The sequence below is a fragment of the Syngnathus typhle genome, linkage group LG2 (assembly GCF_033458585.1).
Source record: "Syngnathus typhle isolate RoL2023-S1 ecotype Sweden linkage group LG2, RoL_Styp_1.0, whole genome shotgun sequence".
Lineage (NCBI taxonomy): Eukaryota > Metazoa > Chordata > Actinopteri > Syngnathiformes > Syngnathidae > Syngnathus > Syngnathus typhle.
Genome location: NC_083739.1, coordinates 1,801,439 through 1,824,308, shown reverse-complemented (window position 1 = coordinate 1,824,308; position 22,870 = coordinate 1,801,439). Strand labels below are relative to the sequence as shown.

The following is a 22,870-nucleotide window of genomic DNA, read 5'->3' as shown; positions in this document are numbered from 1 at the left end:
CCTTCAATGAATGGCCCATTTTAAAACTTAATCCTTATATAAGGCGCACCGGACTATAAGGCGCACCATTAATGCATCATGTCAGATTTTTAATCCAAATCAAATCATTCTCCATTTTATCTTTTTTATTTCAACTTCAGATGCAACAAATGACTTTATCATCACAAAATAATGATCCATAGTCTTTTTGATTATGCTTGATTTCATGACACAATGCTTCGGGCCAGTTTGAATTTAGGAATTTAGTCCATATATAAGGCGCACTGGACTATAAGGCGCACTGTCGGCTTTTGAGAAGATTTTAGGTTTTTAGGTGCGCCTTATAGTCCGGAAAATACGGTACTTTCAAATTATCATGTGCTCTTTTTGTAAACAGAAAGTTGCTTCAATGCAAACATCTGATTGTTCAACAGGAGAACAAATCGTTGGACTCTGAAAGCAAACGTGAATACGAATGAGCACAACTTTGGTTACGTTACGATGAAGCAGTGGAATTTGTTCAGAAGGCTTGAAGGCCGTCTCCCTTGTTTACAACCCCTCCCCTATTTGGCCGGGCCGAGCCGTGAAACATGTCTAGAATAGCTGGACAGTGACAGAAAGGGACACAGGCGTGGGGCGAGGCAGACACCGCCACCGGTTTTATGTGGAGAGCCTCACAAGTCACTTGGGCTTTTGCGAGGACTGATTGAAGGAAAACTCGTGCGTTTGGAATCAGGTGAGAGTTGAGTCTTTGTTGACATTAACGCTCGGATTTCATTACATGCATTATCTTCCAAGCCGGTAGTCAGACTTTAACTGTTGATGATGTTTGGCACTGATGATAACACTGGTCAACAGCAAATTTGAATCAGAGCTGGTTTACTTAACATGTACGTAAATGTGACACAGGTTTAAAAAAATTCTGGTTTTTGAGATATTTACATCTTTTCATTTTTTAGTTATTTATTCTTAAGTTTGACTTTAACATTATTATTATTATTATTTGACTTTATTATTATTATTATTAGCATTATTATTATTTATATTTATTATTTGACTTTATAATTATTATTATTATTTATTATTTGACTTTATTATTATTATTATTATTATAGCTTGACTTTATCATTATTATCATTATTATTATTATTTGACTTTATTATTATTATTATCATTATTATTATTTATATTTATTATTTGACTTTATAATTATTATTATTATTATAACTTGATGTGCAAGAGAAAAATAAATAAAATATAGTGCCATTTTGGAATCAGTTCAAAACAATTTACAGGCGTCCTGATCCGATATTGCAATCAGATATCAGTCCGGAATCATCCAGGAAAAACAGTTTCGATTTATATCGGTCTCCATTCCATCCAAAGCAGTCCATTCCAAACTCTTGCTATTCTTTGGAACAGTATCCCAAGTTTCTTCTAACATACGAAACGTAGCCTATATCCATCTACCTGTACTTGAGCGACTAAAGAAACTAAATATACCGAAGCCAACTAAGTCTGCAGAAATGGAGAGCGGTGAACTATTCGAAATGTGCGCTGTCACACGAGAACAAAATGCTTTGAGCCCCGGACGTGCCGCTGACAGCGCGGTGAGCCGCGGCAGCAGGTTGCCGTCGCAGCGGTCCTGGGAACCCCGCTGTGATGCTCTTCTGCTCTTGAAGCCATCTCTCAATGGCTATTTTGGAGTCAACCTAGCATGGAGAGAACCGGAAAATGGACGCCATGTCTTTCACATGACATCACCCTGACTGTCGTTTGGGTCTACGTGACACCGCCGACGCTCACATCTCGTTACCTCTAAGGAACGAGTGACGGATGGGACGCCTGGCAGACGTGGTTCGTGTAAAACCAGACGCTGTCAGTCATATGTCACGCTGCGAACGTCTTCAAATCGAAAAAAGATTTGTGACGTATTATTAGTTGAAGCTCTGTCAGTCAAACTCGGCCGGCATGCAGACTGGCTGTCGTCACGGCGATATCAAAGCCCAATGTCACATCCAGTCGTGAGATGACATCGTTGCTTGTCCCCCACATTCCTGCCTGAGCCGGTCATTGAGTATAATTGCGGCCGCCGTTTAAGATATGTTGGCTTAGTGAAAAACAATGGTGACTTTAACCGGGACAGTAGCCACCGTTTTGTTTTTGACGGAAGCTTTTTTTTTTTCTTGCAAAGTGCAGTGTTGACTTGCGATTGAGATCTTGAGAAGAAGAGAGGAAACCGTTAAATGTTGAATAGTGCTCATGGCTGCCTGACTTGAATACTAGCAGTGATTTGAAATTTGAATTATAGTTACCGTCATTTTCGGACTATAAGTCGCACCGGAGTATAAGTCGCACCAGCCATAAAATGCCCAGAAAAGTGAAAAAAAACATATATACACTACCGTTCAAAAGTTTGGGGTCACAAAATTGTTTGGGTGACCCCAAACTTTTGAACGGTAGTGTATATATTTATTTGGATAATTATTTATAGATTATATATATAATCTTCTGTGTAAAAAATCTTATAATATATATGTATACTTATATTCATAGATTATTTATAATCGTATACAATATAAGATATAATTTATAATATTTAATTCATAATATTTTATTATAATAATATTTACACTACCGTTCAAAGGTTTGGGGTCACACAAACAATTTTGTGACCCCAAACTTTTGAACGGTAGTGTATGTATATGTCGCTCCTGAGTATAAGTCGCCCCCCCCACCCAAACTATGACGAAAACCGCGACTTATTGTCCGAAAATTACGGTAAATGTTTATTTACCAAGAAGAGCATTCCGAGTTACTGCAAAAATCAATCCATGACTTTATGAAAGCAAACAATAGCGACTGACATATTTTTCATTTGTTTCATTTTCCTATTTATGGTGGCAAATTCACCAAAAGTCACTGTCCGAATATTTCTGGACCAAAGTGCATGTGCACACACGACTTTCTATGTAGTCCACTTCCCAGCTGGGCTATTGACACAGCAATGGGCGCCCAACTGCTTCTATTTATAACAAACCATTAGCCACATTTGTGAAAAAGGCTTTTTAAAAGCTGCCAAGTCGGTGACGTGCCGATGAGACACCCAAGCTAGCGTTTGGGAAGTCAAGTGCGTGGGCGTTAAAACAAACGTCAAGGCCAACCAACGAGCATGTGCGCCGCCCGGGTGACTCACCTGATCTAATTTGAGCTCCGCTGCCACTATTTAATGGCGCCCAGGGAAGGTTTTGTGTGTTCCATTTGGGTCGAAAATCCCGCTGGCCATATCCGGCTCGAGTGGCGCCGCAGAGATTTGAGGCACTTTGACGTTAATGTGAGTGATAACTGCATGTTGGGTGCCTCGCAGCGCCATTCGATCTTTTTGCGGTCGCAGTCGGACGCAGGGCATGTGTTCATGTTTCAAAAGGACTTCTCGGTGTATTGTTTTTGTTTGACTTGAAGCCGCGTGACACCGCCATCCATCCATTTTCTACTACTGCGTCTTCTGTTCAGGGTCACGGGGAAGCTGGAGTTGATCCCAGTTGATTTAGGGGAGAGAGGTGGCAGACATCTTGGATGTTCACCACACTTATAAATTGCAAAAGAAATGATTGCATGCAAAAATCCAAAGCCCAAGATAATTCCAGCAAATTTAAGTCATCTTAAAGAAAGAGACTTTGAGCTTTTTATTTCTTCTAGCAGATGAATTTTACTGTCAAAAAAAATGGACATCTTGTGTACCGTTTTTTTCCATGTATAATGCGCAAAATTTAACTAATTTATTGTCCTAAAATCTGGGGTGCGCATTATACATGGTACAAAAATTTATATATATATATATATTTTTTTTTTAATCCGGAGATGATATGGAGGCCGCCATTACAGATGCGCTTTTTTTCCAGCATCAACATGCCATTTTTAGGGTGCGTATTATACATGGGGGCGCATTATACATGAAAAAAAACGGTATTCAAAACAATCCAAATTTGCGTGGCGATTTAAGTCATCCTGTGTTCAAGGTTAAACAACAGATATTTGAACACAAACGGTGTTGCAGCACATATAGAGTGAAATTGTAACAATTTTTTTTGAATAATATCTTTATCATTACATCGTAGCAGGTTTGAATCATGAATTAATTAACTTAATTCAGTGCAATGTTGGCCCTGGAACGGATTAACGTCATTTCAATTAACTTCAGTGGAGAAAGAGAGAGAGAGAGTTTTTCCTGTGCCTGGGGTTGTTTGGCGCATTGAGTTTGTTGAAATGAGTTTGTTTGTTTTTCTGATTCGACAATGGACTGCACCAACCTAAAGTTGTTTAGAAATGGACATTCAAGGTGGCTTTGAAGGAAGGGCTCCATCCGCCGCCATCTGGGAGTTCTATCCAAAGTGTAGCCACTCCCCTGCTGCTGGGAAGAATCAAATGTTGGTGCAGCCCCGCCTCACTGGCGTCAAACACATTTCTAGTGATGGGAGGACACAGAGAGGGGAGCAACAGGAGAAGGTTCTCGCTTCAATTATGTGCAAGTAAAAGACCTTTTGGCCAAGTTTTTGGGAGAACCAAGGAAAATCTCATCTGCAGGTAAGGAGCATTTTTTTGGGGATGTTCCATTCCTTGAGTTGTGTGTCTTGCTTCCTGTTGATGTTTTGAAAGAACCCCATCCGCCATCTGTCGTACCGCACATAGTGGTCAGCTGTTGTCGGGTTACTTGTCGTGGCTTTCCGACGCTTTGTGGGGACAACTCGGGAATGTGGATGAGGTTTAAGTGCGAGAGTTTGGATTTGAACAGCGCTTTGAGGTCAGCTGTTCCTTCCATGTGTACACCACCACATTGACTTTGCGGGGCTTCTTTGGCCCATACCAGAAGTTCTACTGACAAACTTGACAGCCGAGCCGAAGGATAGTTGGAGGTGGCGTTGTGTTTGTTGGTCAGTGTCCACCCTGCTTTCCTCAGTGACGCAATGCTAGCCCCGCCTTTAGCGCTGTAAAGTGTCTATTTATAGCGAGTGGGGTCGGTATTGCTGGTTGCTGGGCTAAGCTTTTAAAAAAAGCCTTCCCGAGTTTCCCTGTGCTTGTACGGAGGGTTATTGACTCCTTTAGAAGTTGAGCGCCAGTGCACTAGTTTTAGGTTTGATCCCTCTTTTTCTTTCTTTCAGATGTCGTTCACAGTCAAGGTCCACTTGACGGAAGCCTGTATGCGCAGATCCGAAAGAAAAACTCCCTGGAGGGAGGAGCGGTCACCATCAACGGGCTCCCAGTCCACGGAGACCCCTTGAGCGCCCCAGAGAACGCTTCGCAACACCCAAACCATCCCCTTCAACCGTCGGAGCAAACTCTTCCTGTAATAGGCCACGCCTCTCTCCCCGCCGTCGACCACACTCTGTCCGTGAGCAGCGACTCGGGAAACTCCACCGCCTCCGTCAAGACCGACCGCACCGAGGAACACAGTCAGTCCCTGCAGGTGGGATCCAGCCAGGGCAACCCGGCGCTCGGCCGCCCGTCCCTCAGCCCCCAGGAGAAGCGGGAACTCGATCAGCTTCTGAGCGGACTCGAGGCGCCTGTTCATCAGCGGCAAGTTTATTTGGCCACTTCGACCAGTCCGGGAGGCGGCGTCCGCCACCTGGTCCCTGCGCAGGTGCATGTCAACGGGGGTCACCCCAGACTAATTGCCGCCCCTTCGGCAGAAGAGCGCGAGACCGATATTCTTGATGACGAGCTTCCTAATAGCCAAGAGGGCAACAGTGTGGACAGTTTGGGCACGCTCTCGTCCTTAGAGGGTCAAGCCACCCCAGGTGACCTCTACTACCAGTCGCAAGCCCCCGTCAGAAGCCAAACCGACGGCCCCTACCTTGAACGAGCTGATAAGTTGACCGAGATGCCGGTGCACGGAATACAAACGGCCGTTACCATGCAAGAGCGCAGTGCCTCGGCTTCGCCATCGGGGGGCTATAACAATTTCCAGAATGAAAGCGGAATGTATCGCTCGCAGTCCTTCGGTAACCAGCCGACCAGCAGTCCCGAGTCCAACCCCAAACGGATGCCCAGGGCCCCCGAGAGGAGCACCAGTAGCCGGGACGCTGTTCAAAGGGGACTGAGCGCTTGGCACCAGTACAGCCTCCCCGATGATCCTTTCGGCCCGCCCCTCCAGTCCACGCACAGCTTGCCGCATTTCCCCTCCTCGGCGTCTCAACGGGACATCGAGCAATCCATCGAAGCGCTCAACATGCTCATGCTCGACCTGGACCCCATTAACTCGCACATGTCCAAGTCAAACAGCGCCCCCCCTGGGGAACACACCCTCACTTCATCCCCCGTGCCCTTCTCCCAGACACTCACCAGGCCATCGTACCAAGCCGACTCGGCCATCCACGGCTACAGCTCCTCGGGCTCATTCAACAATACTTTCCATCAGCCGCTACGCGCCACCGGGAGAACTTTTGCTAACCAGAGCCCCCTTTTGGAGTCTCCGGTACACTCCCCTCAAAGGCCCAGCCCCGCTTTGCAAAATCAGAACAACACCCCGACACACACGCCCGAGCCCTACGCGCACACACGTCCAGCACAGCACCAGTTCCCCTCGGATCCCAACGTCCACCCGCCGTTCAAACCCGTCAACGCGTACACGACGGCGTGTCACTCTCCGGACCTGCAGGGGTCGTCTCCCTATCCGGGCTGCAGCGAGTCGTCCTCCCCGCTTCCCGCTCTCACCCCTCAACCTAAGGACACCTCCTCTTCCTCTCTGGCTCGAGAGCAGGATGCCGAGGAGGCGGCGTTGAACCTGGAGGGCCTGGTAGCTCACCGCATTGCCGGTAAGGCCAAACTGTAACGTAATCGCGTCACTGATACATCCGACGAGGAGTCTCACCGGAGTCAGAGTTTAATCTGTAAAGTTCCAGCTCGAGCTCCCCGTGCGGGACTACGAGCAGCACGTGGTGGAGCAGATTATAGCAGATCCGGTTACACCGGAGGAATGAGACGTACGCGTATAATTAGCGCCGCGGCTAAAATGAAAATCAAGCCTGTGAGTGTGAGGTAATAATAGCGGAGCGGTTTTGGAGGTCCCAGTTTTCATGAGTTCATGTTAAGGTAATCTGATTGGAAGCTCAACGCTGCCTCCTGGTGGATTTAAGTTGAACATACACCTTTTAAATCTTGTTTTGCTCATTTCAGTTGAACATTTCCTTTTCAGTCAGTTGCTTTTTTTCTGTTGAATGGCACGCTGGTCGGACAACCCTTTCCCACCATTGCTCCTTCCTCTGCACGTCTTCTCACCTTGTTCCTCCTCTACCTTCCTTCCTTCCTGTCCACTATCCACCACCCCGACTTCCCGCCCCCCCCCGGCATCAGAGTACAACGCTCGTATCCAAGGCATCAGTGAAAGCATAACACCGCAACAATCTGACCGCCATCGCTCCTATTCCTTCTCTGGTTTGTCCACCGCCACTCACTTTTATTTGCTTCCATTTTTGTTTTTCCCTCACACCTCATTTGATGAACATTGGTTCCAAATTGTTTTTATGATCAGCGGTTCTGGTTGCCCACGTCATTTAATATTGTGTGCGGGGGGTTTCAGGGGTGCGCTCCAGGGGAATGACCCCGGAAGTGAGCCAAGGTACGGGTCGGCGTCGGACCACCAGTGAGGGTCAGTACCATAGTGGGCATGACAACAGGCCAGCAACAGATTTCGGCAACACTCTGCCCCACAATGCAGGAGAAAGACCCAGAGAGGTACATTGATCAATATCAAAGCTCAGCAGACAAAAATCATTCATGATTATTCAGTGTGTATTTTTTTTTTTCAAATTTTATTTGCTTGACTCTTTTCTGTCAGGGAACCGTGCACAGCTACCGGGAAGCATTTGAGGACAACGATATTGATCGGCTTGTCGGCAACGCTCCTGCTTTGGGAGGCTATGGTGAGAATTACCTTCAGACGTTTCCCCTCGGGGATCAATAAAGTATCTATCTATCTATCTATCTATCTATCTATCTATCTATCTATCTATCTATCTATCTATCTATCTATCTATCTATCTATCTATCTATCTATCTATCTATCTATCTATCTATCTATCTATCTACCTACCTACCTACCTACCTACCTACCTACCTACCTACCTACCTACCTACCTACCTACCTACCTACCTACCTACCTACCTACCTACCTACCTACCTACCTACCTACCTACCTACCTACCTACCTACCCACCCACCTACCCAACCCACCCACCTACCCAACCCAACCCACCCACCTACCTACCTAACCACCCAACCCACCCACCTACCTACCCAACCCACCCGCCTACCTACCTACCTACCTGCCTACCTACCTACCTACCTACCTACCTACCTACCTACCTACCTACCTACCTACCTACCTACCTACCTACCTAGCTCTCGTTCTCTCTCTCTCTGTCTCTATGTCTCTGTCTCTGTCTCTCTCTCTCTCTCTCTCTCTCTCTCTCTCACTCTCTCTCTCTCTATATATATATATATATATATATATATATATATATATATATATATATATATACATATGTCTGTCTGTCTAGCTGTCTGTCTGTCTAGCGAGCTAGCTTTCTTTCTTTTTTTCTCCCTTATTGCAAAAAAAAATAATTCAGAGAAAAAGACAAGGAGCAAAGACAGCAAGACTTTTATTAAAAGCCAATTTGACATATTTCAAACCTAAACACACAACAACAGTCAAACAGGTCAAACGTACAATAACGTATAATTAGCCTCGAGCTACTTAGTCGGCAATTTTTGTTAACAAACAAAATAAAGCTTCTGCTCACAGTCGTGAGCCTCCCACACGGATTCTTCCCCCAAATCACTTTCCCCCAAGCTAACCCCAACTAGCGTGTTATTGGTTCCCAAAATTCCACTGGGGCTTGGCCTCCATCCCGTCACCTTGAAGCTGCCACACTTCTGGACACGAAGGTCTGCCGTGCTCATTCCAGGCCTCGTATGTCAAGTTCTCCTTGTCCACCCAGCGCCAGCCCCCTGGGAAGAAACGCAGACCCAGCCAGACATGCTCAGTCGAGAGATTCTTCTCCAGCTGTTTCTGGATCAATAGCATCTCTGTGTGTGATGCCACGCTGGCCAAGTCACTCTCTCTGACCACATCCATTCGTCTCCATCATTCCTCACAAGTCCGGTCCAGAAACTAACCACCTCGCCGCTGATTTCACGCAGTTTCCAGATTTCCTCGCGGTCCACAACCGGAGCCAGATCTGTGTGAAACTCACGGCAGTAACTCTGAGCGTCGTTCCACGTCATGCTCTCGTTCACGTAGACGTATTTTCCCAGAGTGGTGCACCACGCCCGGAGGAGCAAGATGGAGACACGTACTTGCACCATCGCAGTCATCTTCTCAGTCCTACTCGGCGATGAGCTTTGGAGATGCTGAACACTTTTGTTTACCTTCACAGGATTTGCATACATTTGTGATTATGTAAAAGGGACAGAAAATACCTTTTGGTCAAAATCACCTGTAACTTTGCTCTTTGTGTCTCTCTGCAGCTCGTTCGCTAGCAGCAACAGGAATAAATCAAAAATGTGCAGCAGGTAAGGCAAAGTTTGGCTTTTGGTCAAAGTTTCACAGCGTTTTGCAATTCCGCATCTCTGCTGCCCTCTGGTGTTTAAAATAGTTACTGCTTCTCCTCAGTTAATGTTTTTTTTTTTATTATTCCTTGCTTTTGTGCATTGACTTCCGTTTTCAAAATGGTTCCTTGTGTTCCTTTCCCCTGATCAGACTCTGCTTCCAGTCATAGAGAACAAGGTAAAGTTGTTTTTTTATTTTCCCCCAGTTTTTCTCCTTAGAATGTGATTTGTGTCTTATGCAAGACTATTATCCAATCGCATTCTTTTTATTTGACAAGACTTAATGTATTTTTCAGAGAATCGTGGTTTTGTGGAATTTAGAGCACAACAATTCAGCGCTCCGCTCACCTCCGGAAGTCCTGTCCACAGCCCCGACGGGTGCGTATCAACGTACGACTTCAAACTCAAACGCTGACAAAGTTCATCGCTATATGTCCAAGCCTCTGATTTGAAAACAGATACAAGAACATCATAAAGTCTTATTATTCAAATGTGGCCACAAATACACATTCATTCTTCAATTCATATACCGTAATTTTCGGACTATAAGTCGCACCAGCCATAAAATGCCCAAAAAAGTGAAAAAAAACATATATATGTATATAAGTTGCTCCTGAGTATAAGTCGCCCCCCCCCACCCAAACTATGGAAAAAAAACGCGACTTATAGTCTGAAAATTACGGTATTTAATCAATATAAATCATCAATAGGCTGAGGGATGGATGGGGATGACTTGTGGTGTTTATTTTTTTATGTTGATGTATTTGCATTCATCTATGTCGCCATCCAATCTTCTCGTTGTTTTTCTCCATCAAAAGGAGATATGGCTCACCGGACCACAGCACAGCAGCATTTTACCCGCACACGCACGCCTCCCCTGATGGCTCCCAGGTCAACATCATGGGCGTCCACACCGTCCCCGGCAGCCCCAACACCCTCCACCGCACAGTGGCCACCAACACCCCCCCGAGCCCCGCCCTCCAAAGACGCCTCGGCCAAGCCAGTCCTGCAACGGTCAGACGCACCCCTCCAGCCGGCGGCAGCATCCCATCCAGTCCGTTAATCGGGCGAAACCCCAAAACGAGCGCGCCGCCCGCCAGCCCCCTGACCGGCCGGCGAACGGCGGCGGGGGGCCACGGTACCCCAGATGAGTTGGGGGCCACGTCTCGTCAAGCTCAGCCTCCGTCCACGCCCGCCTTCCCCGTCTCCCCCCAGCTGCCAGCGAAGAGGCACGCAAGCAGCGGGGACGCAGACAGGACGGACGGCAAGAACCTAGCGGCCGAGGCTGGGTCCAACTTGACCGGGACTTACCCAGACACGTCCAAGTCCATCTATGGTGAGACACAACAATACGAGCTGTGAGTGGTTGTCCCTGACAACGTTCATAATTTCACTCAACAGATGGCTATCCGGACATCAAGATGAACGTTAAGTTTGTCCAAGACACATCCAAGTTCTGGTACAAGCCCGACATCTCCAGAGAGCAAGGTGACACCGGGAGTTCTCTCCTGTCAGTGCCGTGTCGCGGACTTGACTCTGGTTTTTTTCCTTTCAGCCATTAACGTGCTGAAGGACCGGGAGCCCGGCGCCTTCGTCATCAGGGACAGCCACTCCTTCCGTGGGGCTTACGGTCTTGCCTTGAAGGTGGCCTGCCCACCACCGACGGTACAGCAAAGCAAAAAAGGTATTATCTGAACAATTCAATCAATAAATAAACACCGATAAATGAACAAATAATAATTAATTTAAATAAAATGAATGCATGAATTCATTATGAATTAAATCATTTCAAATAAATAAATAAATGAATAAATGAATAAATGAATAAATGAATAAATGAATAAATGAATAAATGAATAAATGAATGAATGAATAAATAAATAAATAAATAAATAAATAAATAAATAAATAAATAAATAAATAAATAAATAAATAAAATACATATCACATGCTGTCTTGTACATCTAGCTGCTGATCTGACCACCGAGCTGGTGAGACATTTCCTGATTGAGACAAGTCCCAAAGGTGTCCGCCTGAAGGGTTGTCCCAATGAGCCTTACTTTGGTGAGTGCAGCCTTAGCGACTTCAGCGTCTCGCCACGGACCCGACTCACACGCGCTTCCACCCCAGGTTGTCTCTCTGCGCTGGTTTACCAACACTCCATGACCCCTTTGGCGCTACCCTGCAAGCTCATGATCCCCACTAAAGGTAAAATTGCAGAATCTTTCCCCAGCTGCATGCCATGCTTCAAATGTGCTCGCCTTGTCCAGACCCAAACGAAGAAGCGCTGGAGCTGGCCACACCTACCGACCCAGTCGTGGAGCTTTTGAAACAAGGAACAGGTAACCGCCTCCTTTCGGGTATGAGCAGAATGAGGCAAGGTGGAGCTCCATCGATATGGTCATCCACTTTGCCTCACAGTTTCACCTCTACTTTACAGTTCAGAAGGTTCCGGAGGAGGCTCACGGTAATGACCGCTTCCATTTTTGGTGCTAGCCCCTGTTGGCTTGCATCAGATAGCTGACGGTGAGCTGCGCTTTTTTGCCTTCCAGCGTCCAACGTGCTCTACATCAACTCTGTGGACATGGAGTCTTTGACCGGCCCTCAAGCCATCGCCAAGGCCATCAGTCAGACGCTGGCGACCAATCCTCTGCCCGCCGCTACCGTCGTCCACTGTAAAGTGTCCTCGCAGGGGATCATGCTCACAGACAGTCACAGGAAGTAAGTGCAGGAAGTCTGGAAACATTTGCAAAAACAGAAAAGCCAACGTCTTTACCTTTCTGCAGGATTTTCTTCAGACGGCATTATCCACTAAGCACCATAACCTACTGTGACGTCGACCCGCAGGACAGAAGGTATGATTTCATAGCAACGTCAATCAAATTTACGTGCCGTCACAATAGTACAATGTCTCCATTTGTCGATTGCAATTCGGAAAATCTTATTTATCCCCACGGGAAAAATGACGCTACTTGTTTGACAACAAATAGTTACGAGATTAATGAAGTAAAATAAATAATCTAAATAAATATATACACTACCGTTCAAAAGTTTGGGGTCACAAAATTGTTTGGGTGACCCCAAACTTTTGAACGGTAGTGTATATATTTATTCAGATAATTATTTATAGATTATATATATAATCTGTGTAAAAAATCTTATAATATATATGTATACTAATATTCATAGATTATATATAATCTTATACAAATATAAGATATAATTTATAATATTTAATTCATAATATTTTATGATAATAATATTTACACTACCATTCAAAAGTTTGGGGTCACCCAAACAATTTTGTGACCCCAAACTTTTGAACGGTAGTGTATATATATATATATATATATATATATATATATATATATATATATATATATATATAATGATAATCATCAAAAATCATCTTAAATCATATATGTAATGATGAAAACAAATCTAAAAAAATTAAATTACATTTTTAGATATTAGAGTGTTAGCCAGTAGCTACAGCGTGAGCCATAATCAATTGTAATCAAGCGAGGCTAATTTGCTAACTCGCTATTTCCCAATTACATACAGTCACAATTTTTTTTTTTAAACGGAAAATGTTGCAAAAGAATTTGGCCTGGGAGAGTAATTCAGTCATTTATTTGCACAGGTGGGGCCAAGAGAGTGGCTGCTCACTAAAGTAAGTATTCTCAGCATTCTCGTGACTGGTGTCCATTTTGTGCACAAGCCAAAACGCGGACGTGTGTTTTCTCTCAGGCTTTTTGGCTTTGTGGCGAGGAAACAAGGAAGCACAACAGACAATGTCAGCCACCTGTTTGCCGAGCTGGACCCCGATCAGCCGGCCTCGGCTATCGTCAGCTTTGTCTCCAAAATGATGAGGCGGTGAAACGCACGCCCGGATGGCGGCCATTTTGAAAATCCATCATTTTGGTGTCTTTTTGTCTCTGGGATTCGACGATCTCCTCTTCTTTTTTTCATTTCATTAATTTATACATCTGTACTTTCTGCCTTTCTGGTTTGGTGTGTTGGAAGCGTCTTTTTTTAATTTTTTTTGCGAAAAGTTTTATGAACTTGTGCGAGGATGTGGCAACGTGAGCGTGCAAATGTGACAAACGCGGGGGCCGCTTGACTGAAACGCGGACACGAGAGCGAATGAAACCAGGGAAGTTGGGTGTGAAGATACGCGAGGCTCGGATGTTTCAGGGTGTTTTCACGTTTTTTTTTTCTCGATTGATTTACCAAAGGTAGACGCAATACAAGCGCGAGAATGACGTAGCGATGAAGCCATTCTTATTCTTTCCGTCTTTAAAAGATGTACCGATGGACACACAAAAAAAAAAGAAAAGAAGTCGTTTCTTCTTGACATTGTCTTCAGGAAAAGAAAAAAAAAAATGTTGGCCTTGATGGCTTTTGGCAAAATATTGTCTGAAGACCTTATGCATGTTAGCTTGACCTTTAAGCTCGGTTCTTCTACCTTCCACGCGTCCTTGTGGAGCTCTTAGCGTAAACTTTTCTGGTTCTGCTGTGTGTTTGAAAGGGCTCTTCGGTGAACGGCGACTGATCTAAACTTCACATTGCAGACCAGAACCCCCCCCACCCCCCTCCAAAAAAAAGAAAAACGGCACACACATCAAGTTCCGTGCATTTTCACCGACCACTCCCCCCTCCCCCCCCTTTTTCGTGCAAGACGCTTGACTGGTGACTTTGACAGATTGTCCACAGGGTAGGACGCTCGTCACGGAATGATTCCGGAAAGCCCCTCCAGGACGCCGAACCCGGACCTATGCACTGTTCCTCCTGCATGCTCTTTCTCCTTCGAGGCGGCGAAAAAATTCAAAGACCTCGTAGACATGGACTCGTCGAAAAACCGCATGAAGTAGAATTTTTTTGCTCATGCCCTCAACGAAATATAGACAACCCATTTTTGAAGTAGTCAAACGATGGTGATACGCTCTATTTTTATTTTTAATCGTTGGCCCGATGGACTTGTCTCCCTTTCGTTCCCCACTGTGCTGTCACAAAAACACGTTTGGATATTTTTAGCGGAGAAGAAAACACAACGGGAGTATTCACACTGTGCGCAGTTGCACAAGCGCGAGCATCTACGACGAGAGGATAGCTTACATATGTACATAGATGAACTACTTTGAAAGGTGACTTAGCGAAAAGTATTTATTTTTGTTGCTTTGGTCCCTCATGAGTACTCATTATGCATATATTGTACAGTCTAGATAAAGAAATGGGTTCAGGAAAAAAAAAAATCTACTTATTTTGGCTAATGATTTCAAAGTCTGCGGATTTTGACATGTTTGAATATATGGTGTACATTTCTTTGTATTTGTTTCGGCTCGTCTCGTTTGTCATCTTGGCAAAAAAAAAAAAAAAGCCGTGTAGCGGACTTGCATGGACCGAACGAGTTTGCTGATGGGAAAACAATTTAGAGCAGATTGTAGTTGATAGAACATTACAGATTTAAAAAAAAAAAAAAAAAGATGTGCAAGGGAAAAGAGGCCAAGCTCAAATGCAATACAAAAACTGTGTGCCCATGACAGTTATGATTTTTGCCAAAGAGTCACACGAGCTGCTTTTTTTTTTTGTCTTGCTTCCATTTTACATGCAAAATATTACACAGGGAGCGTTTATGCACTGAGACATTTTTTGACGTCTTCTTTTAAACATATGCCCGAGGGGAAAAGAAAAAAAAAAAAAGAAGCCTGCTGCGTACATGAAGCACTTAACTTGACAGAGCAGCAGAGAAGCAAAATGCTCTTCCAAGGCTTCATCATCAGACCTCCCGGATGCCACTCATTTATTTTTATTATTTTTTTTTTTTCCCCCAGACAGACATCTTGTTCCATTGTGTTATAAGGAAGCAGAGCCGTGCAGTTGGCTCCTATCCAACAAAGCATTTTTATAAAAGTCCTAGAAAGCGTCCATAAAGTCATTTCAGCTGTATTCATGTGAAAAAAAGACACTCGGATTGTGTTTGCGCTTATCATCTTCATTTTTATCATTACGGCTTACCTAAAGGAGGATTTAAAAAAAAAAAAAAAACACACATTAAAGCAATACAAGTCTGTTACATGTCTGTATATGCATGCGTGTCGTTCTTTGTTTTGGTCTCCAATTTGGGGGCGCCGTGCCGTCTAGTCGGCGCTTTTGGCTTGATGGAGGACACCTGCTGCAAATAAATGACTCCGCAGCGCTGGAAAGACTTGCAGCTGATGTGTTGCTACTTTCCATACGCGCAAAAATCAACTTCACACTGACAGTCTTACACAAATAACCCAAATACTATTTTCTGGTCAAATTTAACCAGTTCTTAAATTTCTAAGGAATTTTTAAAAAAGTCAAAATACTGTGGATGTTTATTCTGTGCTTGTAAAAAAACATCTCAAATAATGTTAAGTTAAATGAGTGCTATTCACTTCACCCTGAAAAAAAATACTTTAATGTTAATTTTAATGAGAAAACATGCAGTTTTACAAATAATGACCGTTTTGTCTCATTACATTAATGAATGTTCGTCCTTGTAAATGTGTGGATGAACGTCATCACGTCAATTGTAATTAGCATGAGCAGCACCCTGGACAGCGCTTCTTTCCTGCCCCCCCCCCCTCCCCCCTCCCCCCTCCCCTCAAAGTGAGCCACGTTGCCGATCGAGCCTGTTTACCTGTTGCTCGACTTCCGCCTTTGAGATTTGCCTACGCCTGACCTGACCTGCTCGTGTTTGCTTCGTTCTCTGCCCAGGTATGACCTTCTCTGCCTATCACAGTAATGGAACAAATTCTCAAATTACCAGAACCCAAACTTGTGTTTGGTGAAACTCCCCCACCCCCCACCACCCCACCCCCGTCATTTTTAATTTACTTGTAGTTTATCTATTAACCACTAAGAGACTGTGTGTGATATACTGTAATTTTATTGAGTAAGCAATTCCCAAGCGTAATTCAAATGATCCAATGATCCTTTTTTTTTTTTTGTCTCCCTTCTGTTTGCCTTCACATCCCTCCACAAGCTTCCAGGATGACATAAAAGGTTCATTAAAAAATACACCTCTTTATATTGGATAATAGATCTATTTTAACAGCTATACATTTTTTTTAAGCATTCCAAACAATTTGAAAGCGTAGCTCGATAGAAAAATATAAACATTTGAAATTCCTGTACAAGACCAAATGAACACTAGAATTGAGATTAAAAAAAAAAAGAAATAAATAAAATTGATACTGGAAACACGAGTCTCAATCTAAGCACATCTTTCTAGGATCTGATAAAAAAAAAAAAAATTTAAAATGGAAAGTGAGAGTTCAACCATTATAAAATACACAACTTCACAGCAAGGGTGATGGGGGATAAATATTAAATGAATAAAAAATCACAATTAAAAAAAAACTATAAATACGTGAAATATACCAAACTTAACAAACATGATGGGGGGAAATATTAAATTAAAAAAAATATCCAAAAAAAAAACATAAAATACACTTCACAGAAAACTTGATGGGGGAAAAATTAAAATAAAAAAATCCCAATTAATAATAATTACAATTCACAGATTGTCCCCTCGGGTTCTTTTGCAGCCTGCGTCGACGCCTTGTTGTTCTTCCACTCAATTGTGGCATCGCCGCGTTCCAAGTGGAGAAATCCTGAGAAAGAGAAAAAGTTTGATTGCTTATCCAAAAAGTTTCCCGCTATGTCGTCAGCCCAAAACAAGCTTACGTTTATGCTCCGGGTGTTTCATTTCCCCCCCGCCCTTCCTGGAGCTGTCAATTGAGGACATGTAGAAGACTTCTGCCTCCCTGCTGCTTCTCTTACTTGCAGATGACTCACTGTAAGCATCCAAATGTTTTTATCTCAAGTCCAAAAGATGACTTTTTGCCAACGTGACCACCTACTAGCTGACGGTCTCGTCATCATCCTCATCTCGTTTTCTTTTCCCGACACCGACGTTGCTTTTCGGCAAGGAAGTGAGGCTGCTGATGGTGATGACCGACCGGTCCGACATCCTGGGCCCGGTAGCGTGATCCCCGCAGGTGAAGCTCGACGTGCTCCAAAGGTCTTTGTTCTGACACGTTCGACCCACCTCCATGCAGTCGCGCCAGAGTTTGACGCTGGAGGAGAAGCAAAGCGGCGAGTCGGACATTGTCGCGCAGAACCACGAGGAACACGGTTGCTCTTACTAAGCGCTGTTTGGGAATTTTCCCTCAAAGTGGCTCATGGTCACAAACGGGTGCTCCAGAATCTGGCACGGCCTGGACCTTTTGCTCGGGTCCATCTGAAGCATTGTGGCGACAACGTTCACGAAGCTCTCCAGGTCGCACTGCATGGCGCGCCAGTCCTCGTCGCTGCAGTTGATAGGTCGCACAAAATGAACCTAAGAAGGAAGAACGTTACCCTGAAGCCGTGAAAAACCCACGGTGGGGATGAACCAACCTCCAGCAGATCTGACAGCTTGTTCAAAGGTTGAGTCCCGTTGTAAGTTGTGACCATTTCCGCTCGGTTCTAAAGCCGGGAAACACTGGTATCAAAACCGGAGCACCAAAGTTGAGCAAGAACATCATAGGAGCTACCTTCAACCTCCATTTCATGGCTTTCTTGCGGAAGAAGCAGGAGGTGAATATTCCGGCGTCGAGGAGGCTGGCCGGTAGTTTTCCGAGCGTGGTGCTGATCTGCGACAGCTGCGGAAGTGACGTCGGGGGTTATATTGGCGATCCGAAGCTCTTCGTGAAGCCGCGTGCCGCTTACCATGCTGTACTCATCCGAGCCGGCAAACAGAGCTCGACCGAGCAGAAGCTCCACGGCGACGCAGCCCAGAGACCAAACGTCGATGGCTTCCGTGCACTCGTGTCCTAGCAGCACCTCGGGGCATCTTGGAAAAGGAGATGTCACACTTTAGTGCGTTGAAGCAGAACTGACGGATCCAAAAGGACTCACCGGTACCACATGCTCTGCACCGTCATTCCGCGCGACAACTCCGAGGCGTGCAGAGCCAAACCAAAGTCGATCACCTTCACCTTCAGCGGCAATTCCAAGTGGTCCACCACCATGATGTTGTCTGGCTTCAGATCGCAATGGACGATGCCCACACTCTTCAGGAACTGCAGCGCCGTTGTCAACTAGAACATCAGATGATATTAGATCACACGGAAGCCATACAAAATCGGTTCTCCAAAAGGTCATGCTCAATGCTGCCACATAGTGGATGGGAGGTCAAACTGGCTCAAACGTCATGCCTGATCAATTTAGTCTTCAGTGAAGCTAACACTGACTGTGGCAGGAACAAGGCCAGAACTTCTTGCTGTGAGTGAAGGCTTGAGGAAGCACACATCAAATTTGGTGTGGGTCCAAATCGATCGAATCTACAAAAGTGGACTGATTTGTGTTCTACGACTTCCACACTGCATTTGTTTTGACCAGCGTTCACCGCGGCCATGTGTCGCTGGTTGCTAAGTAACCAAACAGGAAGTAGCCTGGTGCATTCGGCCATTTGGTTGGAGGTGAAGACGACTGCCGGGTAAGATCTACTTGTTGCATCTGTGGACTGCAACACCATCACTGGAAGCAACATCTAACATCTCAGTGGGGCTATGTCAAGAAGACCGTGGCCAAACCCCGCCTCCTTTGCCCGTTGGTAGAACGTACCCCATGAATAGTTTCAACGACGTCACACTTTGTTTTGGATGTTGCGAAAGGCTTTTATATTGCTTCTTCAAAGATTAGCGACATCACTGCCTGCATCGGAACAGAATTTGTTCTATCTGTAAGTGTCAAACCTGCTGCAGAACGGGCCGGATCTCCATCAGCGACAACGGGAGGCGCCATTTGAGCAGTTGATGCAAACTCATGTCGAGCTTCTCAAACTCCAAGCAAAACTGCCCCTGGAAGGTGAAGGAGTCATTCCAGCAGACGATGTTGAACCGGTCCGAGCCGTGTTCCTTCAGCTCGATCAGAACCCGCTCCTGGAATGCAAATTTCAAAAGTCACACGCAGTCAAGTTGGGCTAACCGTGTGACACGCACCTCATCCTTGGCGTCCTCCATCTTGCTACTGTCCTTGATCACCTTCAAAGCCACCGTCTCGCCCGATGACATCTTCCTGCACTGGACCACCTCGCCAAACGAACCGGCCCCTAAAAGTTCCTCCATCATGTAGCTGCAGGTGGGAGAGGAGATCTGGCACTCCACGGTCACGGGAAAGTTGGAACACTCCATCCTCGGGTTCCTCACACCGAGAGGAGCTCGGAACGTGCCCCATCCATGGCTCTCACCGTTGGTGCACCGTCGAATCTGGAGCACAGTTGTCAAATTTGCTTGGAAACTTTCAACACGGTTCTGATGAAGGTCAGTGAAAGTTCCAACAAAGGCGTTAACGAACACGCTTACCTGTCAAGTCACTTGAACATTTGCTCAAGTGAGATGTTTTAAAAGTCAAATAGACATATATGAAAGATATTTAACAATTCAAACCTAAAACGGTTCAAAATAATACACGAAATAGTCATCTAAGGCAAAACCCAGCAGTAAAGAAGAATCTTTGTGACATCATAGTTATGTGACCTGCGCCTTTGCGACAACCACAAAGAATAAAGACGTGTCAATTAGCCCCGCTGACAATTGTATCCATGGTGACCAAATCCCAAACAGAATCATCGGAACTTGATAAAACAGTACAGGCAGTCTCACTTTTGGGCTCCTCCCCATTAATCTTTGCAGGACTTGCATAATCGATAACATGTCGAAGCATAACGTGGCCTTTTTTTTTTTAATTTATTTAATTTTTTGGAGGTGACTAAAGCTCTCCTGCTTCAAACTGACACTTTAGGGCTGACACGAACTATTTCTTTTGCATTCAATCAAAATATAATTACATCCCATAAAACTAGTTGTATTAACTCATTCACTGTCAACCCAGTTCATGTTTATTTTTTTATGTTGAAGTTTATTTGAGCTATTGAACAGGAGATCAACCAAACACAATTTATTGGGTTATTTGTTTATTTATTCATCACTCATTTTATTTATTTATTAGTTATTGTTTGTGGCGTCTTGTTTTTATTTTGTGTCGTCTACTTGTATGTTTATCTTGTACTGTGTCTCGTCACCGTGGGATGGAGGAAACGGAATTTCGGTTTCTTTGTGTGTCTGACATATGAAGGGATTGACAATAAAGCTGACTTTGAACTTGAACGTTGAACAAAATCATTTTTTTCACATTTTCACATAATTTCATGTTATGCCAAGAAGATAAATCAACATGTTCATCATGTTCGTCAAAAGATATCTTTGACGTCTATAACCGTCAATGGCACTGAATGAGTTAATAAACTGCCATCTTGGAATCTTTGACGTCTATAACCGTCAATGGCACTGAATGAGTTAATAAACTGCCATCTTGGAATCTTTGACGTCTATAACCGTCAATGGCACTGAATGAGTTAATAAACCGCCATCTTGGATTTGACGCGACATGCACAAGGTGGAAACGTGACCTTCCCATATGTTGGAAAAAGCTGAGAGGGGCAATTGAACATTGTGCCGGACTGTAAATACTCAAACAAAAGGGGCAAGTTCCCATTCTGTGCTTATCAAATGGAAAAATCAACCCGTTTGTTTTGCTCTGCGCTCCGGTTTCTCCGGCCATTTTTTCGGAGTTTAAATCGCCCGCAGGTGCATGAAGTGAGACCCAAAAAAAAAAAAGTGCTTCTAAATATAAGTGAAATATTGACGCTCTCAAATGGCCGATGGCAGGGAGACAATAGCAAAATTGATTTCTAAGTAGTGGAAAAACTGCCATTTGAGCTCCTGGAGTTTTCTTTGTGATAGCAGTCGGGGCTAATTAGGAAATGGAAACTCTAGACTTGGCTTGTCCTCACATCCACATGTTGGCCGGGAAGAAGCAGACAGACAGACATCTTTAAGCAAGCTTCTTAAACGCTCCAGCTGTTCTCCCACCAAAAGTCTGTCTCACAAAATATTTGTTTTTTTTAAATTGATACTGTCAGCCCGAATTATTGCACCACCATGCAAAAACAAATCCCCCAGCATGAATCTTTATGTTGCTACAATTTCTTTTCTTTCCGTCAGCTGTTAAGATATGTCTACCGTTCAAAAGTTTGGGGTCACCCAGACCATTTAGTGTATTCCATGAAAACTAACATAATTGCGCAAGGGTTTTCAAGGATTTTCAAGGGTTTTCAAATCAACCTTTAGCATTCCAAACACAATTAGCGAACACAATGGATCATTACAACCAGGGCTGTGGACTCGGTCGGATTTTTGCACCGAGTCCGAGTCCGAGTCCGGCCTCTTGACCACGAGTCCGAGTCCGGCTGTCCATTTTTTCCGTTAATTCATGTGACTGCTTAGTCTTTATTCAAGGCTAATTTAGATCAAAATCTAAATAATTACAACAGTTTTGTGAACACTGGAGGGATACACTAATGTAGATATTAGAAATTCAAAACCAGCTAAAATGGTCATTTACCGCATTAATAATGTCGAGTATTCCTAATTAGTCATCCTCATTGAAAAAAAATACCCAGCCATTTTATTTGAAAAATAAGGACATTTCGAAGTGAGCCCAAACTTTTGAACGGTGTCCAATGTTGAGTGTTGAAGTGTTACTGAGCTAGCTTTAGCATTAGCCAAAGTATTAAGACCACCACTGGTCACCGGATTGACTACTAATAACAAAAACATAGCACTAGCTGATGGTTTTAACTGGTGCCAACCTAGCATAATATTGCTAAATCTATTAATATCTTTTGTGTTTGTACCGTATTTTCCGGCCTATAAGGCGCACCGGACTATAAGGCGCACCTTCAATGAATGGCCCATTTTAAAACTTTATCCTTGTATAAGGCGCACCGGACTATAAGGCGCACCATTAATGCATCATGTCAGATTTTTAATTCAAATCAAATCATTCTCCATTTTCTTTTTTATTTCAACTTCAGACGGAAACAAATTACTTTATAATCGTAAAATAATGATCCATCGTCTTTTTGAGTCATGATTCATAGTCTTCAGCGGGCCACTTATGATTGATTTCATGACACAATGCTTTGGGCCAGTTTAAATTTAGGAATTTGGTCCATATATAAGTCGCACCGGGCTATAAGGCGCACTGTTGGTCTTTGAGAAAAATTTAGGTTTTTAGGTGCGCCTTATAGGGCGGAAAATACGGTACCCGTTAATTGATACTGCACCTACTAATGAATACGGTGCACCTAATGATCCGTAAAATACAAAACAAGTCGCATTTATAAAGTAGTCAATGTAGAGATAG

The 22,870-nt window shown here is 44.2% G+C and overlaps 1 protein-coding gene across 8 annotated transcripts in view; it reads left to right on the top strand.

Moving 5' to 3' along the window:
• tns1a (tensin 1a) overlaps positions 1–15,664 on the top strand; it is a 40,926-nt gene extending 25,262 nt beyond the window's left edge. For 5 of the 8 annotated variants that reach the window (XM_061303806.1, XM_061303820.1, XM_061303849.1 and 2 more), the window contains 18 exons: positions 5,139–6,791; positions 7,330–7,410; positions 7,556–7,710; positions 7,814–7,898; positions 9,506–9,550; positions 9,738–9,764; positions 9,883–9,976; positions 10,405–10,922; positions 10,988–11,074; positions 11,142–11,270; positions 11,555–11,650; positions 11,717–11,794; positions 11,857–11,928; positions 12,027–12,053; positions 12,139–12,307; positions 12,373–12,441; positions 13,230–13,259; positions 13,337–15,664. In XM_061303806.1, the coding sequence (XP_061159790.1) occupies positions 5,139–6,791; positions 7,330–7,410; positions 7,556–7,710; positions 7,814–7,898; positions 9,506–9,550; positions 9,738–9,764; positions 9,883–9,976; positions 10,405–10,922; positions 10,988–11,074; positions 11,142–11,270; positions 11,555–11,650; positions 11,717–11,794; positions 11,857–11,928; positions 12,027–12,053; positions 12,139–12,307; positions 12,373–12,441; positions 13,230–13,259; positions 13,337–13,466 (3,545 nt within the window). In that variant the 3' untranslated portion in view covers positions 13,467–15,664. Of the gene's footprint in view, positions 1–5,138; positions 6,792–7,329; positions 7,411–7,555; positions 7,711–7,813; positions 7,899–9,505; positions 9,551–9,737; positions 9,765–9,882; positions 9,977–10,404; positions 10,923–10,987; positions 11,075–11,141; positions 11,271–11,554; positions 11,651–11,716; positions 11,795–11,856; positions 11,929–12,007; positions 12,054–12,138; positions 12,308–12,372; positions 12,442–13,229; positions 13,260–13,336 lie in introns of those variants that run through there. The other 3 variants (XM_061303812.1, XR_009718616.1, XM_061303829.1) reach the window with 3 other exon arrangements.
• Positions 15,665–22,870: the final 7,206 nt, after the last annotated feature.